The 18364-nt window shown below is 37.5% G+C and overlaps 2 protein-coding genes across 4 annotated transcripts in view; one reads left to right on the top strand and one right to left on the bottom strand.

The window, feature by feature from the left end:
- Positions 1 to 1195, top strand: part of otoa (otoancorin) — an 18104-nt gene extending 16909 nt beyond the window's left edge. The window contains exon 30 of the mRNA XM_077210688.1: positions 555 to 1195. Within this exon, the coding sequence (XP_077066803.1) occupies positions 555 to 634 (80 nt within the window). The 3' untranslated portion in view covers positions 635 to 1195. The remainder of the gene's footprint in view (positions 1 to 554) is intronic.
- znf687a (zinc finger protein 687a) lies at positions 483 to 18364 on the bottom strand. Of its 3 annotated transcripts, none has more exons than XM_077210674.1 (12): positions 17887 to 18174; positions 15060 to 17127; positions 8160 to 8229; positions 7926 to 8010; positions 7619 to 7803; positions 7341 to 7532; positions 6538 to 6700; positions 6233 to 6454; positions 5433 to 5545; positions 5022 to 5121; positions 3577 to 4036; positions 483 to 630 (listed from the first exon to the last, which is right to left on the bottom strand). In XM_077210674.1, the coding sequence occupies exons 2-12, from the start codon at positions 17110 to 17112 to the stop codon at positions 614 to 616; spliced, it is 3660 nt and encodes a 1219-aa protein (XP_077066789.1). In that variant the 5' UTR covers positions 17113 to 17127; positions 17887 to 18174; the 3' UTR covers positions 483 to 613. The 3 variants fall into 3 exon arrangements, with proteins under 3 accessions (XP_077066789.1, XP_077066772.1, XP_077066780.1); XM_077210665.1 differs by lacking the exon at positions 483 to 630 and adding an exon at positions 2288 to 2448; XM_077210657.1 differs by lacking the exon at positions 483 to 630 and having other exon boundaries at positions 2098 to 4036; positions 17887 to 18364.

Raw genomic sequence — 18364 nt, 5'->3', positions numbered from 1 at the left:
ACGATCTGTTTTAAACCCCAGTGATGGGTAAATTTAGGGGCGGTCCTTCATAATGATTTTCTTTTAAAAATCCTACGAATTCATATGAAATCGCCACCTCCTAAAATAGTTACGTTTTCCTGTGAGAATAGGTTGGAAAAACCTGTGCTGGTCATAGTTGTCAAGAATGTACACATTGTGATATGTGACTCAGTAAAAAGTTGAAGTGCTAGTTTCACAGACATGGCTTAGATTAAGTTCTTAGTTCAATCTTATCTTAGTTCAATTAGGACATTTAAGTAGCTTTTATAAATGTGGCCTAAAAAACATTACTGATGTGCATCTTGAGACAAAACAATGGCACTGACATATTTTAAGATATATCAGTACAAGTTCCTTCCAGTTAAAACAGCTCAAACATGCATTTTAGTCTGGGACTAGACTTAAGCCTTGTCTGTGAAACCAGGGTGGAAAATCTTCTAGATACAGATTACATTTGGATCTTTTAGTTGCATTTTTATTATAAAAACAATTGTAGCCCTAGATTTACAGATATGTTTCTCTTTCTCCTCCAGGCGCAGCAGTAGAGAGCATGACAGGATGTGTCCTCCTCATGCAGGCCATCGTGCTGATGTCACTTAGATACATTCTCTAAGAAGAAGGGTCAAAAGTCACATTTATAGCATGTGTCAGATGGCAGATTCACATGATCCTGTAAACCAGTAGATTAGTATCTGGCCATTTAAGAATTGCTATATTTCAAAATTAGATTTAAATTGTAGTCACAGAATGCAAATTTTAACTTTAAAATAAAGCCGAATATAGTGTGGTGAGGCAGGGGTTTGATAAGACTGGGATCTATCCCATTATATGTATTTTATAGAGAAACTATATTTGATAATACTGCTGTTTAGATCTTTTCACATGCAGATTTATTATTATTCTATTAGATATTTAATACTGTGCATACTTCATTAAATTGTAGTTTTGTTGTCAAATAATTGAATTCCAGTTATATGTTTGTATTAGATTTGTTCTTAGGTAGCATATTTCAAATAATTTATACCCCCACATGAGGTTAATAAATTGAATTGTAGTTTTATCATCAAAATAATTCCAGTTAAATGTTTGTATTAGAGGTTGTGTTCTTTGGTAGCATAATTCGAATCATTTATACCCCAACATGAGGTTAATAAAAGTCTTATCTGTAAAGAGAGTAAGTGTGAAATTTGAATAGAGTCAAACCAGAGACTTTCACACCCTCAGGTGGTGTAACAGACTCACCAGTTTGCTTCTGATGACTTTAAGTTCATACCATCCTTACTTCAGGTGCACAGCCCACATCATTGTGTGATTTGTCTCACCTACTTTGTGTTGGTCTACTCTTGTCGGCTAAAAGAGAAGTTATGAAAATTCAAAATGGCTAGTATGCCTCATTTAAGGGTCAAAGAGCTCAGGCTGAAATTGAAAAACATTTGGTCTTCCAGATCTCTTGCAAATATCAAGCATTGCAAAATACATACCATTCAGTTTGGGGTCAGTAAGATTATTATTATTTTATTTAAGAAATTGATACTTTTATTCAGCAAGCACTCATTAAATCAATAATCACAGTAAAGCAAATAATGATCGTAAAGACTTTTACATTGCTACAAAAAACTATTTAAAATAAATGCTGTTCATTTGAACTTTCTATTAATAAAATAATTCTGAACATTTTTTTAATTTTTCCACAAAAATATTAAGCAGCATGACTGTTTTCAACACTGATAATAATAGGAAATATTCTTTGAGCACCAAATCATCATATTAGAATGATTTCTGAAGGACCACGTGACACTGAAGACTGGAGTAATTATGCTGCAAATTCACCTTTGTATCACATGAATACATTACATTTTAAACATTACCAACATTTCCAGTTAGGAAAGCAAGATTTGGGCCTTTAGTGTAGGTTAATGAAAAACAAATAAATGAGATTTCAATAAATCCTTTTGAATATTTCAGATTTCACAGATTTATGTCTCTGGAATCTACAATGTATATCTGTATTTTCCAAGTTTAGTGATTTATAGTTTTATCAGTTGTGTATATACAGTATAACAGGACATCAAGAAATGTAGCCATTATTGTTTTTTTTTATTTACCTCAACAAAATAGAAATGAAGCAACCAAAAAAAAGGAGAATGCAAGAGGTTACATTACAACAAAGCTCTATTAATCATCTTTAAAAAGAAAACCAGAAGACAATGTGTAAGGCACCATTAAAAGTCCAGCACAAACATAAAAATATAAATGTTTAACTCCATCACACACACACACAACAAATTCCTCCCAGTGAGGAAAAGATCATCTGAGGCCTTTAAGTGTAATCTTGTCTTAAAGAATCTTAAGACTAAATGAAGAAGGCACTTATTTCGTTCTCATTCTAAAGATCAGCAACTATTCAGCAAGTTTCCTGAATTGAATCTATGGAAACACAAATAGAAGAAATACAGACATTAAACATAAAAATAATGATTCAAGCACAAAGGAGTCACCTGATTCGGGATCATTTGGCTATGCTAAACCGTTAGTAATTACAGTATTTTATTTATAGTAAGCTGCATTTTGCATTAGAGAAACGGACTGTATTTTTTTGTTTGTACAATGGAATCAGTAGGCACAGAATATCGCAGGACTGGTAAACATGACCCTCTAAATAGGTTGAGGACTCAAAGACATGACGCTCAGTGTCTTGCCCTTTCCCCAAACCTCTCAGATCAATTAAGAGCTTGTTGTGATCACTTTATAGGTTGATCGAACCTAAATCACTCCTTTACAGGATTACTTGTTTGACAACAGGCTCCCTCCCCTCGACTTTGATTTGACAAAACTGGCCTAGTAGAGTAACTACATGTTTTTACAAACATGATTTGCCCCAAAGCAGTGTATTTTTCTAGTTTGTGAATGTGGAGTGTTAAAAGCAGAGTGTACCACACGCTTTCTGCAGAATCTCACAAAAACACTGCTCACATTTCACCCGAATCAAAATCGAATAAAAAATACAAAATAAATGGTTTCATAAAGAAATTATATGTTTCATAAAGAAATCTAAATATTTAGTTTTCATAACAATTAAGCACTTTTATTTTGCCAAACCGTTTATCTGGACATTTTACTTTTGAGATTGTAATACTCAATAATTTGTTATTGTGTGTTATTTGTTACTGTGATGCTGTAATTTTTATTTTAAATCAGCATAAATAAAGGGCTATAAATGATATAAATAAATTGAAAAAATGATAAATTAAACCTATTTTTTTTTACTTTTACTTAATTAAAAATAAGTAATAATAATAAGTAATAAGCTTCTTTTTCTTCACGGAAAATATAATTTCTTATTTTACGTTTTTTGATTTTGGGGTATCATATGACCCGGACATGTTCTTGCCAGGTTTCATGATTTTCATCCTCATGTTAATTCTTTCCTGTCTCTCTACGCTGGTTTGTCGGTTTTGTATGCGGTGATGAAGGCCATGCCGTGAGTTCTGAAGTGTGTATTAAGATCAGCAGGTTTGTTAAAGTTACGTCTGCACACCTTACAGGTGTGCTTACCTTCCCCATCCTCTACCTGTGTCCCCCCTACACTCGATGGTGAACCCGGGGACCCTGCTGCAACTGCAGAGTCAGAGGTCACATGTCCAGAAGTTAAACCAGTGACCGGAGACGCCTCTGTGTGATCGGAGGGATAATCACGCACACGATGGCTGATGAAGAGATGCCTGCTGAGAGAGGAGGCGGAAGCGAAACATGCCCCGCACTGCTGACACTGACAGGTGCTGCCCCCGTCACGGTGACAGACAATATGCTGGAGAAATTCCTCCTTGTCCTCTGTGGTAAAACCACATGGCATGCAGCGAAATCCCGTGGCTTCCTGCTCCTCTTTAGCTCTTTTGCCATGCCTGGTCAGGGTGCTCTCAGCCAATTGACTTTCTGCTTCAACTGAGGCCCCGCCCAAAGTAACACCATCATGCTCCGATGAGCTGTCAGCTGCATCTGTGATTTGAGGAACTGCCTGAGAGTTGAAAATACTGAAAGTGACTTGCAGTGGCAAAACCACAGGAAGCCATTCACTTTATCAAGGAGCCTTACAGCTCGTTCACATCAAGAACGATAACTATAATAACAATATTAGTGTCCACACCAATGCGCAATAATGTTCTGTTTATTTTAACCTTGCGCAGCAGTTATGTCATATACCACTATAAATGCTGAAGCTCTTTAAAGCAGGATGGATTCTGATTGGCTGTCAATGTTTTTGACATCAGCTGGAAAAAATCATTCTGAAAGTGATTCCAATGGTACTATTTCTCTGTACCGTTATCAACACAGTTGTGGGGTGGACTTCCCTTTAAATTTAAAATTAATTTTAAAACTATATCTTTATAGTTATCATCCTTGGTGTGAACGAGCCTTAAAGGAATAGTTCGTTTCAAAATGAAAATTCGTTCATCATTTACTCACCCTCAAGTTGTTTCAAACCTGTATGAATTTATTTCTTCAAGTGTAACCAGTGTGTTGATTGACCCCATTGACTTCCATAGTAGGAAAACAAATCCTATGGAAGTCAATGAGGTTCATCAACTGTCTGGTTACTGACACTCTTCAAAATATCTTCTTTTGTGTTCAGCAGAAGAAAGAAATTCATACAGGTTTGAAAAAACTTAAGGGTGAGTAAATGATGACAGAATTTTCATTTTTAAGTGAACTATTCTTTTAAGTGTTGGTACAGTGTGTCCAAAGACTCAATACATTTGTGAAAAGTTTAACTTTACAAATGAGATATTTGAACACCTCATTGTGTCGGTGTTCATTTGCATAATCACATTTTTGAAAGCTCGGACCAGTAGCGGAATTCACCAATAACATTACGGCATCTAGCAGTAGGAACACCTACTAAAGACATAATGTTACAGTGAGCCTCAGCCAACAAAATTACTGTTAGGTGGTCATGGTTTTGGACATATTATGTCCATCTGACAGTGTGTTTGAGCTCTTACCTGACTTTGTTTGGCTGCTCGTCTGTCTCCATGCTGAGCCTCAATATGTTTCACAAGAATCAGCTTACTGCTGAAACTCCTCTTCCCACCTGTACAAAGTCTACAGAACAAGAGACAACAGTAAATAACTTCTAAAGGACCTCAAGAAAATTAAGTGTTAAACTTCCCATTTATTTATGCCTAGATAAAAGGATAAAACTTTGATCAATAATAGAGAAACACTGCTGAAACTGAACACTGCTGAACTAAGCCAAACTTGAAAATGATGGTAGTTGTAAGAAAAGGTCTAACATGATTTAATTGCAAATGGCACTTCATATTTGATTTTGTTTACATGCAATTCCTAGACATTAATACATTTTAAGTGTCTAAATACTTCATGGGGCTACGGTACATATGTCTTATACTCACTGGCAATAAAAAGCTCTTTTGATTCCTTTGTGTTTGACACGAATGTGGCGTCTTAAACTTGAGGATGATGAGAAGGAGCCTTCACAAAGAGTGCATGGAAACTTCTTCAGCTCCTTCAAACAAAAATGTTAAACATTAATACATTCATTTGGTTCAGGACAAATCAGAAAACATTCAAGTTTAACAGGAAAAAAACATTTCAAATCATAAATGTGTATTTATGGCTTGAAAATGTTTTTTATTGCATGTACTGTTATAAATTCTGCTTACTTAAATATGTTATTCTAATACATTATGTGTTACATTATATATTCATCAAATATATTATTTTCCATTTTTATAGATTTTAAAACAATGTTTTCCTGTGATGTAAAAGCTGAATTTTCAACATCATTACTCAGTCTTAAGGCACGGATATAGTCTTCAATGTAACATGATCCTTCAGAAATCATTCTAATATGCTGATTTGATGATCAAGAAACATTTTGGATTGTTATCATAATGGACAAAAAAAACATGCCGTTTAATATTTGTGTGTAAACAGTGATTCGTCTTTTTCGGGATTCTTTGATGAACAAAGTATAAGTGGAATAATTAGAAAGAAATAGAAACAACATTTACTTAAAAGTGTTTTGTAACATTATAAAATACATTACAGAATAAAAGTATTAATGTTTTCCAAAAGAAAAATTGTACAGATTCAAATCTTTGAATAGTAGTGTATAAAATATGGACACTTTTTTTTTGTTTACATTTTTGACAATGTATGTAATCTGAACTTCTGTCTATGACGTCCTGACCTTTCCATGCTCCTCGGACATATGGGTGATGTAACTCTCTTTCTCTTTGTAGCGTTTCTGGCACTGTGAGCAGCTCCAGCTCTGGATATGTGCAGCAGAGTTCCCATCCTCTCTTGACACTCTTCCTCTGTCTTCATCCCGCCCCCACTCCTCCCCATCTGAGCTATCCATCTTTACCAAGTTGTTCTGTGCTGATGTGTCATAAATGTCCTTGTGAGAGTCCTAGAGACACATTCTGGTCAAACATATATCATTTTTTTATCAATGAATGGAGCTAATTTTTCTCTCAGCTGAACAAAACCAACCTTAACATGCTCAAGGAGGGAACTTCTCTGCGTGAAGAGCTTGTTACAGTCAGGGCATTTAAAGACGTGCATCTTCTGCTTAGCTAAGTGAGTGTCAAAATGGACACTGAGCAATGCCTTCTGGGTAAAAACAGTCCGACACATCACGCATTTATAGATCTCCCTGTCACAAATAAATAAAAGGTTATTAGCACTTCAAAAAAAAGTTATGCAAACATTTAAAGTCACCATGAAATCAAAATTGACAATTAAATATTTTTGTAAAGAATGTTACAGTGTTTATTATAAAGGAAAGCTTATTATGTCTCGGCGAAGGATGGGACTACATATCCTCCACAACTGACTGCAAAAAATTACATTCAGATTTGGCTCATTTAGTTAGCAACTCCCAACTTTCTACGATCCAAAAAAATTCCAAAAGGACGAAATCCAATCCTGTCCTACATTTTTTATCACTCCAGAAGCCGATTCAATCGGATGTCACAATAGAGACAAAAAGATTAAATCTCAACTTCCATTTCATGCCGACTTTAAAGAAAGCATCGAGGAGACATGTAAAAGCTAGTGTTGGCGAGTACCGGTAACTAAACTTATTGCAACTTCTTTTTTGAAGTGAAATATTTAGTTACAGGTTTCCAGATTTAGAGATAATATAAAAGATATTGTCCCCTTAAATAACTTCAATTTAATTTGTAGTGTAGATAATAACTACTTTAAGTGACTAGCTTGTGGCGTGGCTGCAGTTGCAATGTGGTTTCCCCAACACTGGCGCACACACACACACACACACACTTTACACTTACTTGGACTGTCTAGCCGTCTCAGGGAGTTCAGGATGCTGGGAGGTGCAGTGAGTTTCAGCACCAGAGGAAGACTTGAAAGCCATGGGGCAGGAGGGGCATTTATGGAAGACCTCACAGTGAGCCGTCTGCATGTGAGTCTTTACAGCGTTCAGACTATTCACTCCTCCAAACACCAAATGACAACAGGCACATCTGCAGATAAGAGGAAATAGCTCCTTCATAAACCAATGGATAAAAGAAGGGATTTACTAGTATATATTACTACTATGTGTGGATACCTATATCCAAGGCGACGTGAGTAGTGCAGACAGCTTTGATTCAGGTGGGTGTTGAGGTCATGAAGCTGACAGATGACACCACATTCAGGGCAAACCAGTGGAGGGAGCTGCTGATGTAACCGGCGGTGAGCTGCAGCACTGCATGAGTTCCACAGTGGCATTGGAGGAGAACACTGCATACAACACTAGAGAGAAATCAAAATGTAATCATTTCGTAATTTCTTAATTGTTTTTTTTTGTGTCAAAGTCTTAAAAGGGGCAAATGCAAATCGAGTCCTGATATACGCACACGCACTCACTCACTCACCATGTCAGTGACACCAGGATCCGCCTCTTGAAAGTGTGCTGCTATTTCTGCCTTGCCTTTGAATGGACTCCAACACTCTGGACAGCTGACAACATTTAAAATACCAAACAGCATCTTAATCTCTCAAACACTCACAGTCTCAATTAATTTAATTTGAATGACTACTTTTTCTTTTATTTCTAATTAATTCAAGCATAAAAACTAAATAAACATGATCTGACAGTGTGTCGTTACCTGTTATCAGAAGGTTGTGACAGTTGGCCACCACTTTCTTTAAGGGCAGGTAGAGCAGGAGAGAGCATACCTGTAATAGAGACAGAGTAAGCACATACTACACACATAAGCTAAATCATTCTGAAATGGACATGGGTTAACGTATTATTCTAGATTATTGGTCAATTATATACAGCACTGTTAACCTAATGTCATTTACTGTTCATCTCCCTAAAGGATAAGCCAGCAATGCACAGAGTCCAGAGACTGTCCTTTGAAAATGGGTACAGATAACAATATGATAACAATAACTTTCTCAAATGTTTACAGAACAAGCGGGAACCCAGTGTGCCTGTATCTTTTTCTATTGCTGTTCGATTACATGATAGAAAGTCTAAGGCCTTCAAAAGCCGTACAGCAAACCCATCTAATCTGGTGCCTATTACACGACATACCAAGATTGCTGTGGGGACAAAAAGTAAGACTGTTAAGTTAGCACTTTTAAACATCCGTTCACTTAAGAATAAATCACTTTTAGTCAACGACTTAATAACCACATACAACCTGGATTTTATGTTGCTAAATGAAACTTGGCTTGAAGACAGCTGAAGTGCAACAGTCCTCAATGAAACAGCCCCTCCTAACTTTACTTTTATGAGTGTCTGCAGAGCTGTCAAAAGAGGCGGAGGTTTAGCTGCTCTTTATAAAGATGTCTATCAATGTAAGCAAATATCATTTGGGAATTACCCGTCTTTCAAATATCTGGGTATTGTGTTAAAAGGTGCTATATGCATTTTACTTAACCTTGTTTACAGGCCTCCAAAATACTCTCCAGCTTTTGCTGAGAACTTAACAGAACTGTTATCAACAATTTCCTCAGAGTTTGACTGCTTTGCCATTCCTGGAGATTTTAACATTCACATAGATAATGCAGAAAACAATATGGCAAAAGAAATCAAAACTGTTTTAAAAACTTTTGATCTGACTCAGCATGTACATGGACCCACACATAATCGTGGACACACTCTAGATTTACTTATCAGTAAGGGTCTAAACATTTCATCAATTGTTATTAAGGATGTAGCACTGTCTGATCATTTTTGTATTTTCTTTGATATATTGATCTCTCCTGCCATTGAAGCTAGATATGTGTCTGTCAAGAAGAGATGCTTAAATGAGAACACTAGTGTACTATTTATGAAGGCTATATCTTTAACACCAAGCATATCTGCTGACTCAGTTGATTTTCTCCTTGATTCTTTTAACTCAAAAGTTAAGAGTGTAATTGATGATATTGCTCCTGTCAAAGTCAGGAAGAAGAGTGGCAGACAAAAAGCACCTTGGAGAAACTCAACAGCAGTGCAAAATATGAAAAGACAATGCAGAAAAGCAGAGCGCATGTGGCGGAAGACAAAACTTGTGGTCCATTATAACATCTACAAAGACAGCATCCATGCTTTCAATAAGGAACTAGAAGCTAGACAGACTTTCTTCTCGAATATTATAAAGAGCAATATAAACAACACACGCACTCTTTTTGCTACTGTAGAGAGACTGACAAACCCCCCAAGCCAGATTCCCAGTGAAATGCTCTCAGTGAGAAAGTGCAGTGAGTTTGCTTCTTTCTTCTCTGAGAAAATCAATAATATCAGAAAGGTGATCAGCTCATCCTTGAGTTGCGCTGGTGTCAGGCAGATCAGACAACAGCCTGAGAAAGTAGCCACTATGTCTGATTTCGAAGAAATTGATGGCAAAATTTTGGAAGAAACCATACAGGACCTAAAAACATCAACCTGCGCCCTTGACGCACTTCCCACATCTTTTTTCAAAAATGTGTTACACAGCTTAGAAGCAGATCTCCTAGAAGTGGTAAATGCCTCACTTCTCTCTGAGAGTTTTCCGACGTCCCTGAAAACTGCTGTTGTCAAGCCCCTCCTGAAAAAGAGCAATCTGGATAAGACCATATTAAACAACTATAGACCGATCTCAAATCTTCCTTTCATAGGCAAGATCATTGAAAAAGTTGTGTTCAATCAGCTGAACAAATTCTTAAGCTCGAATGGATACTTTGACCATTTTCAATCTGGTTTCCGACCGCACCACAGTACAGAGACCGCGCTCATAAAAATAATAAATGATATTCGCTTAAATACTGATACAGGCAAATTATCAGTGCTGGTACTACTCGACCTCAGTGCTGCATTTGACACTGTCGATCACAAAATACTTCTTGACAGGCTGGAAAACTGGGTCGGGCTTTCTGGGATAGTCCTAAAATGGTTCAGGTCATACTTAGGAGGCAGAGGTTATTATGTGAGTATTGGAGATCATAAGTCTGAGTGGACATCCATGACATGCGGAGTCCCTCAAGGCTCAATTCTTGCGCCACTCCTATTCAACCTGTACATGCTCCCAATGAGCCAAATAATGAGAAAGAACCAAATCGCTTACCACAGCTATGCAGACGACACACAGCTCTACTTATCCCTATCGCCTAACGATTACAGCCCCATTGACTCCCTTTGCCAATGCATTGATGAAGTAAACAATTGGATGTGCCAAAACTTTCTTCAATTAAACAAAGACAAAACTGAAGTCATTGCGTTTGGAAACAAAGATGAAGTTCTCAAGGTGAACGCATACCTTCAGTCTAGGGGTCAAACAACTAAAAATCAAGTCAGGAATCTTGGTGTGTCTCTAGAGTCAGACCTTAGTTTCAGTAGTCATGTCAAAGCAATAACTAAATCAGCATACTATCACCTGAAAAATATTGCAAGAGTTAGATGCTTTGTTTCCAGTCAAGACTTAGAAAAACTTGTGCATGCTTTCATCACCAGTAGGGTGGATTATTGTAATGGACTTCTCACTGGCCTTCCCAAAAAGACCATAAGACAGTTGCAGCTCATACAGAACGCTGCTGTTGGATTCTGAGCAGAACCAGAAAATATGAACACATCACACCAGTCCTCAGGTCTTTACACTGGCTGCCAGTTAAATTTAGGATTGATTTTAAAGTATTATTACTGGTATATAAATCATTCAATGACCTAGGACCTCAATACATTGCAGATATGCTCAGTGAATATAAACCCAACAGATCACTCAGATCATTAGGATCACATCGGCTAGAAATACCAAGGGTTCACTCTAAGCATGGCGAGTCTGCTTTTAGCTACTATGCCAGCCGCAGCTGGAACCAGCTTCCAGAAGAGATCAGATGTGCTCCTACAGTAGTCACATTCAAATCCAGACTCAAAACACATCTGTTTAGCTGTGCATTTACTGAATGAGCACTGTACCACTGTTCGTCCGACTGTTTGCACTGTATTTTATTTTATGTTTTAATTATTCTGATTTCATTTGATTATTTCTGTATTTTATCTTTTATTCTAAACTGTTTTAATTATTCTGATTTCTTTTGATTATTTTAATTTCTTCTATGTAAAGCACTTTGAATTACCATTGTGTATGAAATGTGCTATATAAATAAACTTGCCTTGCCTTGCCTTACAGAGAGAACAAGCCCCAGCAGAATTATTCCACTTAAACGTTAAAGTCCTTTGTTGTGCAGTGCACAGATTCCATGTGGACAGAGGCAGTGATTGGTTGATTTCTACGCTGATCCCTGAGTGCACACTGGCTACTGATACTTATAGCATGACTATAAGTTTGTCTATTTTTACTTCTGGAATGTTATATAAATATAATGTTTTGTTCAGACACATGGTAAGCTAAAATTAAGAAGCAAATTACATCATTCAGGTTTTCAAAATGTTCAAAGCCAAGGACCCTCAAATATGATGATCCCTTTGCAAAGAACTAATTTCCTAAAATATGAAAGCAGGTATATATGCTACACAGTTCAAAGATATTGAGATTGGAGATATGGTTTTTAAACGTTTTTAAATGTCTCTTAGGCTCACCAAAGCAGCATTTATTTGATACAAAATTAGAGTAAAAACAATAATAATGTAAAATATTATTACAATTAAAAAACTCCAGTCTTCAGTCTCACATGATCCTTCAGAAATCATTCTAATATACTTTGGTATTTGGATTTGGTGCTCAAGAAACATTTATTATTAATGTTAAAAACAGTTCCTGCTTTATATTTTTGTGGAACCTGTGATACTTAGAAATCTTTGATGAAATCAAATAAATCTATTGTAACATTATAAAATGTTTTTACTGTCGATATTGATTGAAAAAATTCTGATAAAAAAAAATCTGTCTGACCCAAACTTATGAATGGTAATGTTTTTTTATGTATAAAGACCACAATTTTATAATGTGTGAGACAAACAGAAAGAGCCATACTGTTTCTAAAATGAAATTGTTGGATTAATGTATTTTAGCTTCTCTTTAAAGGGATACTCCACCAGTTTTTCTTATTAAACTATGTTATTCCCTTAACTAAGACGAGTTGATACATACCTCTCTCGTCTCAGTGCGTGCACTATATCGCTCTGTATTGCCGCAAAACTATGTTAGCACTTAGCTTAGCCCATGCACTAAATATGGGCCAAGCAGAGAAGCGACCAAACACTTCCACGTTTTCCCTATGTAAACACAGTTACTCGAGTAGTGTAACTTGACCTGGGCTGGTGACACAAAATAAACCGTTGCGCTTTTCTAAGCGTTTAAAATTGATGACTATATTGTATGGCGGAATACCATAACAAGTGCTTTTGAGCACTTCGACTTGGCGCAATAATATCTTCACTCGTGAAAAGTCCTCTTACCGGCTCCCGCTTCCTCTCCCTCTGACATTTCCGTCAATACAACGAGAGGAAGCGGGAGCCGGTAAGAGGACTTTTCACGAGTGAAGATATTATTGCGCCAAGTCGAAGTGCTCAAAAGCACTTGTTATGGTATTCCGCCATACAATATATATATATAATATAGTATATAATATAATATAATATATATATACAATATATATATACAATATATATAACATAGTTTAATAAGAAAAACTGGTGGAGTATCCCTTTAAAGTCGTCATGAAATGGAAGTTGAGATTGTCCTTTTTTCCTTATTGTGACGTATATCCGAGTAAAACGGCTTCTGAAATTAGAAAAAAAATGTAGGGCGGGGCTTAATTTCGTCCTTCGGGAATTGATTGGATCGTTGGAGGTTTGGCGTTGCTAACAAAATGGAGGCAGATTTGAATGCCAGTTTACAGTCAGTTGTGGAGGATTTCTAGTAGGCGTAAATAGCCACGCCATCTAGTAATAGATTTTGACTGGAAGAGAAGAGAAGTTGTTTCGAGGGGGAGGGAAGGGTAACGTATTTGATTAAAGATTATAAGGGTACATGAATTTAAAAAAAAATAATGAAGTGCACAGATAAATCATTTGTAATAAACATTACAATACTACATATAAAAATACGAATGGTAAAATTTAATTTCATGACGACTTTAAATATTTAAACCTGAAGTAATGTTCTAGAGCAGCTATTAGCTGCCATTAGTAACCATTATTAGCAAGCCAAAAGTGACAGTGGATTTCAAAGGGAGTCTTTTTTCCAAGCAAAATAAAAAAAGAAACAGTTATTAGATTTGGTAAGGGCGATAATATATTAGCATTTATATGTTTTACTGTTAAATACATTTAATTGATATCTTAAGTTAACGCTTAAAAAAACATTTTGTAAAAACTTGTGTGGTTCCTCCTTGTTATGAAAATTCCTGATCCAAAATTTGCACAATGCAAAGTGCAAACCTAAAGTATTCACTAACTCACAAGTCTTGTTGGTTTGTGTCTAGAAACCTTACTACAACCCCTGGCAAAAATTATTGAATCACCACCCTTTTATACATTATAGCAATTAAACAAAATCACAGATATATTACAAAATATAAAATTCAATAGCTTAACATTCTGGCTTCATGAAACCCTCAAACAAACTCACAATTTTTTATTAATGGCATGTCTTTTTCCAGATTAAGCAGAGGAAAAAATTATGGAATCATCTTTTAATTTCCATTTCGAAAACAAATACTGGGTGAAGTCTAAAAAAGCTAATTAGTCAGCAGTTAAAAGAGAGAGCTAACACACATTAACAAGCTGTTGGACTTGGCTAATTGGTGCAAGTATATACGAAATGGGAAGGTTATAAAAGGAAAACATACAGGCAGACCAAGGAAGATGTCAAAGTGTCAAGATAGAAAAATCAATAGAAAATGCAAAACAAAACAAATTGGCAGAAACAGGAGTCAATGTTTGTGACAGAGCTGTAAGAAACCGGCTGAATGAAATGTGATTTACGCATAGAAGATCCAAACACAAACCAGCACTAACACCTTAACAAAAGATAACAATGTTACAGTGGGCTAAAGAGAAGCAATCATGGAGTGTGGATGATTGGATGAAAGCAATAATCAGTAATGAATCACAAATCTGCATTGGCCAATGACATGGCCAGCAAACAGTCTGGATCTCAATCCAATTGAAAAAAAAAAATATATATATATATATATATTTTTTTTTTTTTTTTTTTTTAAAGGTCAATGACAAGGCTCCATCTTGCAAAGCTGATCTGTCAACCACTATTTGAGAAAGTTGGAAGCAGATTGATGGGGAATATTATCAATAAGTCCATGCCTCAAATAATTCAGAAAAAGATATATAAAAAGACATGCCATTAATAAAAAATGTAAGTGAATTTATTTGAGGTACGTTTCATGAACCCAGAATGTTAAGCTATTGAACAGAACCTTTTTCCATCATATCTGTAATTTGTTTGTTATAAAGTAAAAAATCTGGATGGACATCCACTCAGTGTGATGATTCCATCAGGGTTTTTTTTTTTAAATTTTTGCGGATGTAGAATTTAGATTTCTAAATTTTTGAGGAAAGGTCAAAAGTAATTTTCTTTCTCTACTGCATCTATAAATACACTGATAAAGACACAAACCTATAGGCACGGTCTCCTGCTGGCCAATCATCTGCTCCACACTGACAGGACTCATGACGAGGTGTGAACACTGCATAACCAGTCCCTTCTCCTTGTGCTCTCGTGCGTGGAGCAGCAGGCTGCACTTATTAAAGAAGGCCAGGCGTTTGGAGCAGTGGTTACAGGTCACCTCAATTCTCATAGAGCGTCGATCATAGTGCCTCGCCAAGCTACGCTCCAGGGCAAATGCATCCCCGCACTCAAGGCAACGATATCCCGTTGAGGGCAATCGAAGACCCCATTCAGGGGGAGGCATTGTGGAGAGGTCCGGCTGATAACTTGGCAGTGGATTCTTACTGTTGAGAATTTTGTTGAAGGCTTCGACGAGGCTAGACTGGCTGCGTGAGATAACAGCTCCCGGGCTGTTTACAATGGAGGCTGGTTTGGCTGTCCCAGGGTTCCCATTCATCGTTTTCTGCGCCAGAGAGCGAATGTTTGCCCCAGGCATGGATGAAGAGATCGATGGCAGGGTTGACGTTCTAGTGATGTTGACTGCAGTGGCAGAGAGAGTGGTGGCAAGTTGATTCTGTGCTCTGCTGGCTGCAAATAACATAGCTGTGCTGGCATCCTGAAGGGTGGACACGGGCAACATTGTCACCTGAGGTGGTCCTTGAGGAGCAGCACCAGATCTCTGAATCCTGCGGACTGACTTGCGGGCCCCTGCTTGAACTTTGGAGCCACCAGGACCTTTGGAGGCCCCTCCTTTGGGAGCCACTTTAGATACCGTACGTGTGATGTTACCGGCAGACGTTTTGACAGTCTTGATTCTCACTTTGAGAGGCTTGGCAGAGGTCTTGCTTGGGTTGGTGACAGCTTCAGAGGCTGAATCTACCAAACTAGGCTCCGTAGATTTCTCTTCCGTCTCCTCAGCTCCATCATCATCTTTTTTTGTGTGAAGACTGCTTTTCTCCTGCACACTAACGCTCATGTCAATAACTTGATCTTGAGGGGCTTCTTCTCTTCTCCCCTTCTGTTCTGGCTCATTGGTCAGTTGATTTGAGGGCAGAGATATATAAGGTTGAGGGATTTCTGGCTCAGGGCTCTCAGGAGAATCTCGCTCCTCGATTATGTGCTCAAGGTCTTTTTCTTCAGCCGGCAAATCATTTTTGGAGGTCATTGATGTTGGGTTGACACTGCTTTGTAGAAGTGTTGGAGGCTGGACAGAGGGCTCCTCAATTTGAGTGTTACTTACTGGTAAGGAAGGGGACGAGGGAGAGGGCAGCTGAAACGCACTTAAAGGGGACCGCTGCATTCGTGGTACCTTGGGAGCAGAGCATAGCTGGGAATCCGGGCTCTCCTGTATGACGAGTGCAGGGCTACCGAGGTCTGGTTCAGATTCTTCATCTTCAGATAAATGGCGGCGGACTCCTGCCCTCAAAGTGCCATTTAATGGTTGTGCTGCCTCACAATCAACTCTGGGGGGGAAATTTGAACTAATTGAATGTGAAGCTAAGATGGGGGGATCAGTCAGGGGTAAAGACCGCGGCGGGGAGAAAGTGCTAGCAGGGTGGTTAGGAGAAGTACCATCCTGGTTGTCATTATTAGTTACTCTAGAGGAAGAGAGAGACCAAAGTGGCCCATTGGTCTGCATCTGGGTTAGAGTTGGTGATTGAGAGGGTTCTGTAGCCCGATCTGAGATTGTTTTGAGTCCATTATAGATGAATGAATCTGAAGGCATCAGGTCATCTTCTCTGGGACCTTTCAGGGGAGACTCATGTGATGAATCTACACCAAGAAAGTCTCCAGTTATATCCTCTTCAGTTTTGTCATCAGAATGTACACTGTTTTTTACAATCACACTGACCATGGAGGGGTCATCATTGTGAGGACCCTCAGGGATGTCTGGGGGTCTTAGGCATGGACTTCCACTTCGCTCCTTTCCAACAGCACCACTGTGTTCATTATGATTACCGTCGTTGTCAGACTGAATTGCTTCTTTGGCATCAATGTCTGGAATGTCAAACGCTGCCAGTAAGTCATCAAAATCTGGTGTCTTCATGTCCCCCATTCCCATGTAGATGGCAAATACCTGCATTAAATGACATTCCATTAGCACAGATTTGAACACTTGTTTATAATGTAGAAAATTGTTATGTGTTCAAATGCATCAACATCTGGGAAAAAATTATATAAATGGAACATTATTTTATTTTATATATATATATATATATATATATATATAAATAATGACAAGAAAATGATGTGCCAACTAATATATATATTTATATACATAAAAGGAGGAAATAAAAGTCTGGGGTTACTAACAGGAAGTAGGCTATCAAATGTACAACGTTAGTTCTTATTACACACGTTCTTCTGAATAAGACATTTTACATTTATGCAGTAGCTTTGCTCAGCTGCTATTTAATTTGTGAATGTTCAGAGTACAAGGCAGTGCATTCGTTTTTAATTTACAAATTATGAACTTTACAGTAATCTTTTCATAGGCTAACTAGACCAAAAGTATTAGGTGCCTTTTGCACGACAGTTTGGCCACCTATTTCAACAGAGATTGTCGTTCAGCAATAACAAGAAACTGACAAATCCGCAGGTCGCCATAATTAAAGTAATCTGTCACATAGTAACGTTAGTCTTGCTAAAGTATCTAGCCAAACAGCTACAGTAGCTTCACCCGCAGTCTGCAACGCCTAACATTGATAATACAACAAACTTGATTATCATGAGGTGATTATGACCATTATTATTATATATTCGTATATATATTTATTGTATAATCATAGCGATAAATGTCTTGATGCATGTGTTGAAGTGTAAAACTTTAGTTTACCTGGCCAAATATTCTTGGAGTGACCCAGGACGGCGCACAGCATTTGCGTCACCTCTGAAGAAAAACAAGTCTTTCCACTGTACACATGCAAATGTCGATACTGTTAGAACTAGACTACAGAAAAGAGAGCCGTTGATTTCGTATGCGTTGTTTGCAAGTGTCCAGCTGCTTCACAAACGGCCGTTGTCGTGAAACTATGACGCAGTATTTTTAGTACCTGTTGCGTCTGACAGCAGCGAAATGGAGTTTATGCCCATGATAACCACACACGAGCCACTTGCAGAGTTCAACAAATATATTCACTCCGGAAGAGGAAGTCAAATCTGATTTATTCAGCTATGGCATTAAAGTATATGGCTATGTGTGTGTTTATGACGGAATTTATTAAGAAAAGGTACATACTTTTGAGTGTGTAGCAAAAATAGACAAGCTTTGAGACACTATCACGTCATACAATTGCTCTAACGTTTGCTCTCTG

Source organism: Siphateles boraxobius, unplaced genomic scaffold (genome assembly GCF_051911475.1).
Source record: "Siphateles boraxobius isolate OS27281-9 unplaced genomic scaffold, OSU_SipBor_1 12, whole genome shotgun sequence".
NCBI lineage: Eukaryota > Metazoa > Chordata > Actinopteri > Cypriniformes > Leuciscidae > Siphateles > Siphateles boraxobius.
The sequence above is the reverse complement of the archived record's forward strand: the minus strand, read 5'-3'. Positions and strand labels throughout refer to the sequence as shown.

Excerpts from the sequence above, each read along its gene's own strand:
- znf687a (XM_077210657.1), bottom strand. The coding sequence starts at position 17,112 with ATGGGAATGGGGGACATGAAGACACCAGATTTTGATGACTTACTGGCA. Across the intron at positions 7,804-7,925 it reads ATCCTGGTGTCACTGACATG|TGTTGTATGCAGTGTTCTCC; the intron begins GTGAGTGAGTGA and ends ATTTCTCTCTAG. Across the intron at positions 6,455-6,537 it reads CCCTCCTTGAGCATGTTAAG|GACTCTCACAAGGACATTTA; the intron begins GTTGGTTTTGTT and ends ATGTGTCTCTAG.